General features: G+C 31.7%; 2 protein-coding genes across 2 annotated transcripts; one reads left to right on the top strand and one right to left on the bottom strand.

Annotated features, from left to right (window-relative positions):
* Window positions 1–1,393: 1,393 nt before the first annotated feature.
* On the bottom strand, window positions 1,394–1,540 carry CORC01_12553 (uncharacterized protein; the record flags this gene model as incomplete). The annotated part of the gene is made up of 1 exon (XM_022624173.1): window positions 1,394–1,540. A coding segment is annotated over one exon (147 nt), but the record flags the coding sequence as incomplete, so codon positions are not given.
* Window positions 1,541–7,197: 5,657 nt separating this feature from the next.
* CORC01_12552 (uncharacterized protein) lies at window positions 7,198–11,434 on the top strand (the record flags this gene model as incomplete). Its single annotated transcript, XM_022624172.1, has 3 exons — window positions 7,198–7,738; window positions 7,796–8,013; window positions 8,072–11,434. 3 exons carry the CDS (start codon window positions 7,198–7,200, stop codon window positions 11,432–11,434), a joined length of 4,122 nt encoding a protein of 1,373 aa, XP_022469319.1.
* Between the last annotated feature and the right edge of the window lie 458 nt (window positions 11,435–11,892).

Genomic DNA, 11,892 nt, shown 5'->3' with positions numbered 1-11,892 from the left:
AAACTAGGTTTAAAAATAAACTTCTATAACTTCTTTAGTAATTAATTCTTATATTAAATCTAACGATCACTTTTAACTATCTTTATTAAGAACTTATTTAATAAGATTATAATTAATTACTAAAACCTTACTTACCTCACGACTTATAAATAATAGCTTTATTAAAGCTATTCTTACGACGATTACTATTTAGAAATATCGTAGCCCCGACTTCTATTAATACAAACCTTACTACGACTAGCTAGCCGTAACACTTAGGAGTTATTTTTCTAAATAGGTTAATATTAACTTTTCTAACTATTATAAAAAGTTTTATAATAAATATAAGATTACCGTTATTGTTATATTTAAAAATTACTTATATTTCTTTAAGGACTGTGATTTTATAATTAAATCGTTTATTAAAAACGTCTATTTTATCGTTTTCTAAACTTTTTTAATAAATAATTTAAAAATTAAATTTTAATAAAAATTCGCTCTATTTAATTTATCGTTTATTTAGATTTTTATTTATTATAAAGTTCGTAAAGTTTTTATAATTTATATAAATAATAATTTTATATTTAATTTTTAAAAGCTATAGTCTTTATTTTTTAAAAACTTTAATTATAATTATTAATTCTTTATCGTAAATTTATTAATTTAGTTTTACTTTATAAAACGTTTTAAAATAGAATATATAAAAATAAAATACTTTTTATTAATTTTATTATTTTAAAATAGCTTTTATAATAAAATCCGAAACGTCGGTCTTAACTTTAAACGGTTTTTTTAAATCCGAAATTATAATTATTAATTTTAAAATAATTAAATTTTTAATTTTATTAAAAGCTTTTTTATATTTTTTATTTTAAATAAAAGTTATGTTTTTTTTTATTAAGTTATTAAAAGGTTTAATAATATTAATTTAATTTTTAAAAAATCGTTAATAAAAATTAACGAATTTTAAAAATAATTTTATGTTTTTAATATTAATAAATAAATTAGTTTTTAACTACTATTATTTTAAATACTTATATATAAATTTATTTTAACATAATTATATAATTAAAAAAATCTATTTTTTATATATAAAATTCATATTTATCGGGCTTAATAAAGAGCTTTACGTTTTAAAATTTTTAAAATATTATATAAACGTATTTTTTATACGTTTCGAAATTAAAAAAAAAAATAAAAATATTATTAAAATAAACGATTATAAAAATATCGATATACTTTTTAAATACGTAATTAATTATTATTTAAAATATAGCGGGTATATTAATAAATTTAAAAAATATAATTAAATACTTATAAAATCTTTTATAAATTTAAAATACCGTTTTTTATTTATTTTTTTTTTAATTTTAATTTAATTAAATACTTTTTTAAAATTTATTATAATAAATTATTAAACTTTATATAATATTTTCTTAAGTTTTATAATAAAGAGTAATAAATAATAATTCTTTTTAATAATTTCGTTAAGTTTTTTATAATCGATTATAAATCTAAGCTTTTTTTTATTTTTTTTAAATATGAAAAAGATTAGTATTTTTATTAAAAAAGATAATAATTTAATATAACCTTTTTTAAATCTATCGTTAATATACTCGTTAAGTTCGTTACGTTTAAATTAATTTATAAAATATAATAAATAAAACTTAAATTATATTTTTTTTTTTAATTTGATTTTTATATTTTAGTTATTATATTTTAATAATTTTTTTTTTTTTTTAAAACGAATAGTTTTATATAAATCCGGTATTTTTTAAATATAGTTTAAAATAGGTCCGATCCTCGATCGTTTATATTAAATACGAATATTTTAATAAATTCTATCGTTTTAATAAAAGTAATATATTTAGTTTATTTTTATTTATTAAGTATTATGTAAAATTTATTTAAACCTTTTTTTTTAAATCGTTTAATAATTAAATCTATTTAATAAAGTTAACCGGTTTTTTAATTTATTTATAAATTATACTTTTGTAATTATAAAATTCTTAAAATAATATCGGTATTTTTAATTTTTATAATATCGTATTTTAATTATTTTAATTAATTATTAATATATATTGTAAAGTATATAATCTTTTAGTTAATATATCCGTTATTATAATTAACTTATTTTCTTTTTATTATTTATAAAATATATAGGTTCGTTTTTTATACTTATAATAGTTTATATTTATTTACTATTTTTAATAAAATAAAGATTTTTTAAACGCCGCTATTAATAATAACGTTTATATTATATCCATTTATTTAAAATTTAAATTATAAATATTTTTTATTAAAAAGTATTATAAAATATAAAAACTTATTTATTTTAACCGCTTTTCGTTATTTTTTTATAATTAGTATATTTAGTTTTTTAATATCTCAAAGGCTAATATTTATTTTTTTTTATAAACCGTTTATAATTAATTATTAAATCGGGACGCTTTTATTTTTTAATAAATAAATATAATATATTAATAATATTATAAATATCGTTTATTTTTTATTAATAAATTCTCTCTTTTTAAAAAATAATTTATAATTTTTAAATATTTTAATATTAAATTATATATTTAAAATATATTAATTATATAAATAGTTTTTTAAATCTTTAATAAGCTAATCTAGTTCTTTTTAAAAGCTTATAAATTTTTATTATTTTAATTATTTATTTAAATCGGCTTCCTTTTTAATAATAAAATCGTTAATATTAAATAATATCTTATAATCGATTTTTAATTAAATATATTATTAAGCAATATTACGAAGTTCGTTCGAATTATAAAGCGATTATTAATTTATTAATTATTCGTAATTTAATATATTAATATTATTTAAAAAAAGGTCGTAATTTAGTCCTTTAGTATTAAATTTTATAAATATATTATTAATAATTTCTTCGCTTAAGTTATTTAACTTAGTATTTTTTTTAAATATAAAAAAGTTTTATTTTAAACGGAATATATTATTTTTTATTATTATTTTAAATTATTTATATAATCGTTATTATAAAATAATAAAGACTATTTTTATAATTAAATATTAAAAAATATAAATATTTATTATATAATAGGCTTTATTTAGTTTTTTAATATATTAATAATAACGTTTTTTTAATATTTAAAATCCGTATATTAAATATATAATATTTATTTTTTTATCGATTTTATATTTTAATTAAAAAAAGTCTTTTTTTATTTTAATTTTTAATCGTTTTTAAAATCGTTATTAAAATAGGGCGAGTATTATTTTTATATTTAGTCGTTTTTTTTTTAATAATCGGCTAGTTTTATAATAGTTAATTAAAATATAAATATATTTTTATTATAATCCTTTATTAATAAAAAACGTTATTTATAATATTAAATTATTTTATTAAATATTTATTATATTATATAAATAAATTTATTTAAAATTCGTATTTTACGAGTTAAGATTTCGTTTTTTAATTAAAATAGGTCGTTTTTATTTTTAATTATTATCCTTTTTTTTAATTTACTTTTTATTATTATAAAGGTTTTCGCTTATTTAAAAAAGTTAATAAATTATACTTTAACTATTTCGTATATTATTAATAATATTTAAATATATTTTTTATTATAATTTTTAATAGTCTTAAAGTATTAAACTACTTTTTACTTATTTATTATAATAAAAGTTCTATTAAAAGGTTTTTTAAAGTATTATTTTAATTATTTTTTACCATTTTAATAAATTAAATAGTTATTATTATAATATATAGTTTATAAAAGCGATTTATAAAGTACTTTTTTAAAAATAATATTAATTTATTTTTTAAAAATAAGTCGTTATTAAATTCGTTTAAGCTATTTATAATCTTTAGCTATATATCTTAATTTATCGTAATTATAATATTTAAATTTTCTTTTTTAATAAAATTAATTTTATTTCGCTATATTAAGGTTTATAAATCCGCTATATTATTTATAAATAATAGTTTATTAAAGATTATTATTCTCGTTATAATAATATCTTTAATTAAAATTATATTAAAATTATTATTAATATTTATTTTTTAAATTAATTTTTTTTCGCCGGTTTTTTTTTTTTTTTTTTTTTTTAAATTTTTTTTATTTTATTTTTTTTATTTAAATTTATTTTAATTTTTTTTTTTTTTTTTTTTTTTTATTTTTTTTTTTTTTTTTTTTTTTTTTTTTTTTTTTTTTTTATAAAAACGATTATCGATTTTAATTACGAATTTAATATATTAAAAAAATTATTTAATCTATTAAATTTAATAAGTTCGTCTTTAACTTCGTTTTTTAATTTTTAATAAAATTTAAAAATTTTAATATTATTAATATAATTAAATTAAATATTAAAACGTTTAAACTCGGCTAAATAGTCCTTTACCAATTTAATTTATCAAAATTATAATATATTACGCTCAGTTTATCGTTTTTTATTTAAATTTTAAAAAAATAATTTAAATATTTTTTTAAATTTTTTAAAATTATAATAAATATTTCGTATTTTAAATAAATATTTATTAAAAGTTTCCTTATTAAAATATTTTTTTTAAAAAGGCTTGAACTATTTAAAAACTCGTTTTTTAAAAAAGCTAACGACGTATACGACTTTCTTAATTTCGTTATTAAAATCTTTTTAATAAAAATTTTAAAAATTTTTAATTTAAATTAAAAATCCTTTTAAAATTCTAAAAATTTTATTAAAAATAATAAATATATTAAATTTAAATTTTTATCATCCTTTATTAAAAAAAGTAATAATAATATTAATAGTATTTTAAAACGTATTTATTTAATTAATAAGGTTTAAAACTCTTTAGTATTTATTTTCAAATCTTTTAAATATAATATTAAATATTTTTTATATTTTAATAATATTATAGTCGTTTTTAATTTAGGCTTTTATTAATCGAGCGGTATTAATATTAAAAAGTTTATTTAGTTTTTTATTATATTTAACGTTTTTTTTAACGGCTTTACGTATCTAAGCGTATATTATTTAATTAAAAACTACGTTTTTATTAAAATTAAATTTAATATTAAATATTTTTAAATCTTTTTTAATTTAAAAAAGTTCGGTATTTAAAACTTAAAACTATTTACTTTTATTAAAAAAAAATTAAATAAATATCGTTCGTATTATTTAATAAGTTTTTTATAAAGTCAATTTATTAAATAAAAATAATTAAAATATTATAGCTAATTAGTTATAATAAAGTTTATATTAATAAAAATCGGGGCTATAATATTTATAAATAATAATCGTTATAAAAATAACTTTAATAAAGTTATTATTTATAAATTATAAAATAAATAAAACTTTAATAATTAATCGTAATTTTATTAAATAAGTTTTTAATAAAAATAATTAAAAGCGATTGTTAAATTTAATATAAAAATTAACTATTAAAAAAATTATAAAAATCTATCCTTAAGCTTAACTTAAGCTATTTTATATATAAATCCTAATTATAAATAAATTTTTTATAATATTTTATTTATTATTATTTAATTATTTATTAAACGATCGTTTATTTTATATTTTTATAATCGCCTATTTTATTTATTTATAAACGTCCGTTTTTTATTTTATTATATAATTATAATTATATAATTTATTTATAGTTTTTTTATTTTAAGGGAGGTTGTTTAAGTTTTTATTATTATATATATAGTGTAATAACCGCCGTAGGTTTTATAGGGTAAGGCCTTAGTTTAGTAATGCGTATTAAGTCGTAATATAAAGTCGGTAGCCTTTTTTACGATAGTTTAATATTATTAAAATTTTATTTAATTATATTACTTTTTTTTAATCGTTAAAAGTTTAATAACCGTAGTCTTAGTATTATTTAAGCCTTTATTATTTTTTTTTAATTAAACCGGGCTTTTTAATAAGTTTAGTTTTATAAAAGCTAACGTAATAAAATATATATTAAACGGTAATAATAAAGACGTTAATACTTTTATTTTTTAATAAATCTTTAGTAATATTAGCGTAATTTTTTTTATAACCGTAGTGGTTATAATAAATCTTATTAATAATAAATATAATAATTGTTTTAATAGTTTTTTTTAGCCGGCCGGCTCGGGGGGTATTTTTATAATATTTAAAAAGGATTTTAAAAGTAAAAGCGGTAAGATCGAAGCTTTTATTTTTAATATATAAAATAATATTATTAATAATTTAAATAGATAAAAAGAGAGTTTTTAAATTTTTTTTAATAAATTTTCTGTTATTAATAAGGTTATAAAAAGCTAAAATTATTGCTTTAATAGCTAAGAGTACGTTTTTTTTAAACGTTATAATAAAGAGGAAAAAAAGGCTTTTATAATAACGGATATCTAACGATTTTAATATTTTAATAGAAATAGTAGTATAAAATAGAAGTTAATAATTAATCAGGCCTAGGCTAGGGGCTTTATAATTAAAAAGTAAAATATATTAATCTAGGCCGTAAATAGAAGGTAGCTAGCCTAATTAAGCAAGGCGCGTTTTAAAGTAGGGTAAAATTACTACTAGCGCTGACTAGCGTCGATTATCGCCTCTGTACTCTTCAGCCAAAACTTTTGAACGGCACCTCCGTACCTGAGTGGCTGTGCCTCAACCTTATCGTCACCGCATCGCGCCACCCCATGAAGCATTCTTTCACGCCATCAGCTTCGGAAGCTGAGAGGGCGACATTTGTTTAGATATTTGCGGCGAGGCTTCATTGTAGGCAACAGTATTCTGTCTTGGAGCGGGGTGATACCGGTATTCAATTCACCTGCGATGCAACACAGAGCCACAGGTACAAGACACCAACATGTACTAATGGTGCGCGGCCGCCAAATCTAACGGGCTCATCTGGGCAAGTAAGAAGAGCTGCCTTAATTAGATCGCCCTAGACATGCAATGATTACGGTGGCGCGAGTTGTCATTGGTTTGGTACCACATAAGCAGTCACCCTGGGGACATGGCTTGTCGAGCTCTAGACGGGAATGGCACCAGTCCTGGCACACCACAACGCCACTATTGGACCAATCCGACTCTGGTTGAAGGCTTTTGGGCTGAATCTCGCTGCCTACCCGAACTTGACATCCTTGACCCCGGAGTCACTATTAGCATCCTATTCCTACCCTACATTACCTTATTCCAATAAATCAGACTCCATGCCTCCATTACCCAGTCTGCCGCTGGGTCATCTACTATGCCTCTCGATGCTGGCCACCGACGTTGCCCGTCATGCCTGGCCCCGTCGCGTCGACCCGCGACCTGTTTGTAGCCCAGCCGAAGAGCATCCATCGAAAGCCTGTGGGCTCGGCGCAGTACGAAGCTGTTGGGGTTCAGGATGACGATGAGCGAGATGAGGGGTACCAGGGCCAAGATGGCCGTATACGATGCCGCCAAAACCCGACCTCGGACGAGCGCAGAGCGTTGATGGGCGAGCCTTTCAATTTCACAGATATCCGCGGACACGACGACGACTCTTTCTTGTCCCTAGAGAACGACCATGTTTCTGCAAACTCTCAGAAGAAAGGCAGCCCTCGCGTGTCCGAGTTTTGCTATAGCAACAGTCCAACTCCTTCGCAATGGTCAGAAGAGTCGCGGCCTCGCATGTGGAACCCAGTGTGGTTGAGGAAGACGGTGCTCGTCATCTTTGCAGTGTGTTTTCTCGCCATGCTTTTGACGACGGCTCTACTCTACCACTTCTCCGTCCAAAATCGTGGGTTGAGCGCTCAGCAGGAAGTCAACCACTATGGCTGGAAGTACGGGCCCACAGCCGGTCAGTATCAGATCCACTGACAATCAAACTGCACCAAAAGCTAACATTATAATCAAGTCCTCGTAGTCGTTGCTGCCTTGTGGCGACAAGTAGACCACGCCAACAAGATCTTGATGCCGTGGAAAGAACTACGAAGCGGCCTGTCTGCTATACACAAGACGCTTCTCCTGGACTATGTCTCGCCACTTGTGACAAACAGCTTATGGAAAGCAATCAAAAACCGCCATTGGGCTGTCGTTAGTAGCATTGTTGGCTGGGCTTTGATTCTTCTGACGGTAAGAGACCAACTATGGAAAGCGGAGAAGGTAGCCAGGAGCATGCTGACGCTAATAGACCGTGTTCTCTACGGGTTTACTCATCCTCGAGACGACAGAAGTCACAAAAGACAATGTCGAGATTGTAATGACGACGAGCTTCGACGCCGACGGGTTCGATCTGACCACTGTAGGACCGGGCCCAGCCCAGGTATACTACGCCATCAACTTCCAAAACTTGCCCTATCCATCCGGGACATCGGAAGACATGGTCATCCCCCAGCTCAATGCCCTGGGAAATGGTCGTCCTGACGCCAATTTCACTGCCACAACGCCGGGTGCCAAGATTGGGTTCAGCTGCGAGACTCTTCCCATACAGAATGCGACCCAAACCTCGCTGCCATGGTTCAGCATCAATGGCGGCTTCTGGGTGGTTAACGTCACCACCCCCGAGTGCAACATCACCCGCGCCATCGTTGCCGCCGGCCCAGACCACAATATCTACGCGCAGCGAAACGCCACCCAAAATTACCAAGCATGGTATCAGGACTATACCTGCAATAATGATGTGGATTGGAGCGCGCCGCTGAACCCTCCTTTGACGAAATATACCACCGAGCAACTGACCAATACCAGCCTTCCGCACCGGATGCTGTTCACAGTGGCGGATCTGCGATTTTCTCCCATGGACACGAGGCTCAACGGGCCCGCATTCATCTACATGGAGAAAATGGTGGCGGTCATGTGTCAGTACAATTACACTATGAGCAATTATGAGGTCAAATCGACCACCCTTGCCGGTGCCAAATCGGAGGCTGTCCTGCAGAGTGCCAACCGAGAGACGAACGCGACTGATAGTATCGCCGGCTTTCCGAATGGCTATCTTGGTATCTCAGTTGGTACTGCTGCGGAAACGACCAAGATTGGCGACGGAGGGGTAGACTATGTCTTGTCGACATCCGTTCCAACATTCTTTCTGATGATGAAGATGAAGCGGGGTTTGTCCACTATAGGATCTTTCATGGATCCAGAACTCCTGATTTCCGCCGCATCTGAAGTGTTCAAGGGTGTAGGCGCTCAGGTGCTGTCTCAGACGTCCCTGAAGCCTACCAATACGACAACACAGGGATCCATCACGTACCTGGAGAACCGCCTGCATGTCAAAGGCCTGTCGACAGCTTTGATGTGTTCCTTTTTGGGCATTCTCACACTCATCAGCATTGGCATGATCTTCCTTCGGCCTCAGAATGTTGCACCGAGAGAACCGGGATCGATCGCAGCAAGTGTAACAATACTGGCGGCTAGTCCAGATCTGACCGAGCTATTCACTGGCCTGGGATCAGCACGCACAAGCTTGATTCGAGAAAGACTATCCGGGCTTCTGTTCAAGGCGTCGCTGCAACCTGGGCCTGAGATCACATATACAATTGAGCCTAGCTGCGGTCAACTGGAGCCTTCACGTGGCGGAATGCCAAGGGAAAACCAGTCGATCTGTTGGTGGCGCCCCTTGGCGGGGGCTCCATGGTTCCTAGCACTCAGTGTTTGTTTACCCTTGATGGCTGTGGCGTCGTTGGAAGTTATCCAGCGCCTGTCAGACGATCGAGATGGGTTCTTGGAGGTGGGCACGAAGACCTCCACCGTCTTGGCCACATACATACCTGCTGCCGTGGCCATTTCCTTGGCCGGCATGTACTCAAGTTTCGAGGCAATGGCTGCCATTTTTGCGCCATTTGCTGCGCTCAAGAAGCGAAACGCCATTGCCAGTCGCTCTGTGTTCTTGAATCTCACCGGCAAGATGGCACCTCACGCCATATGGGATTCTATGCGGTCACGCCATTTCGGCGTCACTGCCATTCTCGTGGCCAACATTATGGCTGGATTCTTGACCATTGTAGTCTCGGGCCTCTATAGCGTCTTGGCCGTGCAGCAGGTCGAAGGCGTTGCTCTGCAGCAAATGGACACGTTCCGACTCGACCAGACCAATCTGTGGGCCGAAGATAATCAGGCAACTGCAATTACATCACTGATCGAATACGTCAACCTCCCAGATCCCAAATGGACGTCAGGTGACCTGGTTCTCAATGAGATGAAGCCACTGGGTCTCCGCAATGAGACCATCGCGAACGGTCAGGTTCCACTGTCAGCTAAGATGACGGGGATCCGGGGCAACTTGAATTGCTCCGTGATACCTGCCAAGCAACGGGAAGTTAGGCCGCTGGTGTTTGATAGAGACACTCTGCAGGTTCGTCTAGGCGGAATGGGCAGCCCGGTGAACATCAATAACGAAACTGTCCTGCTTGCCATAAATACCACCCTGCCATGGATGTGTGGACGCAGGACGACGAACGTGACGTCTAAGACGTGGATGCAATACTTTCAAGTCCCAAGCTTGGGGCAACCGGTATACCTCGGAAAGGCCTCAATCATGATATGGAGTGCTTTGAACTCGAGTCTCGTCTACGGCGACGGAGCAATCAACACGAGCCCATCCGCCGGCAATGGTTTCCCGACGACGGACTTTAACCTCGGGGGAATGGGCTGTCCTACGGTGGCGGTGACAATTGGAACCGCGAGGGCCGTCCCCAAGAAGGAAAAGTACAGGAATACGACGAGGACCAGCTACGACGTCGAAAGCGACCTGGCAACAATCGTATGCCACCAGAACATTGAAGAGGTCGAAACCAACGTCACGTTCAACGCCCCGGACATGACGCTCAGCAAGACATTGCCGCCGGTGGTGGACGAGTCGACGAAGCAGCTTCTGCGGGCGCCAGAATCAGACACGACGTCCTTTAAGTTCTCCCTGAATGGCTTCTTCTTGGATCTTGCCAGCTCGGCCCGGAACGCGACGATTCAGGGACCAAACGGGACTGATATGCAGAACTACTCCAGCCTCATTGACCCATTTACGCGGGCACTCGTCCTGGGTAGGAACGGGCGGCCGATCGAGGAGCTAGCAGGGGAGAGAAATTCCCAAAATCTCGTGGAGGCTTCCAATGGGCTTTACAAGACGTACATTGCGCAAGCTATCGCGGCCAACATGCGCAATACCACGACCGGCACGGGATCGAGCCGTCTGCCCACGTCCCAAGGCCTCCTGGTGTCGCAGAATGCGCGACGGCTGCACCAAAATGCGGGGCCTAAGATTGCCCTGCAGGCGATGCTGGGCGTCATGGCGATGTGTATCGTCGTCTCCCGGCTGTTGATTGACGTGAACGGGGTGCTGCCGCATGACCCTTGCTCGATCGCGGGGACGGCGACGATGCTTGCTGGGAGCGAGATGGCGACGAGGAGGGTAGTGCCGGAGGGGGCGGAGTGGAGGGGTGACGGGGAGCTTGGTCGGGCTGGGGTGTTTGGCGGCGCGATGAGGTTTGGGATTGGGTGGTGGCGGGACGGAGGCAATATGAGGTTTGGGATTGATGTTGAGGAAGAGAAGGCGTAATTGATGTGGATGTATGGGGTTTGGGAGGTGGATTTGTCTGCGAATATAAATACCTTCCTAACACGGGTACAAATAGGCACACTACGAAGTAATGAAAGAAATGATGTACTACAATCAGCGTTCTTCCGTGGAGATACCAGCAGCCCATCTTCCCAGCCACGCTCCTCTTCACCGCGACATCCGGTACTATGATTCACGCCCTCAGAATAAATCCTCAGTACAAAGGCCCAGAGGATTTATCAAGATCGTGATCGGAGAGGATGAGAGCGCGCATGGTGGAAGAGAGTGGAGATTTTGGGGTGGATTTGAGTGAAGAGATGGTGTATGTACACCTTTAGGGGGCTCGCTTTGATTGGTGACGACGTAAAGATGTTTCTAATAACTCTCTTACTATGGATTTCCATCTCTGTTGTGGGTGGCATCTTAACATAAGGTATATAGGTTTTGAGCTCTGCGTC

The sequence above is a fragment of the Colletotrichum orchidophilum genome, assembly GCF_001831195.1.
Source record: "Colletotrichum orchidophilum strain IMI 309357 chromosome Unknown Scaffold_157.1, whole genome shotgun sequence".
Taxonomy (NCBI): domain Eukaryota; kingdom Fungi; phylum Ascomycota; class Sordariomycetes; order Glomerellales; family Glomerellaceae; genus Colletotrichum; species Colletotrichum orchidophilum.
This window is presented reverse-complemented; position numbering and strand designations above follow the sequence as displayed.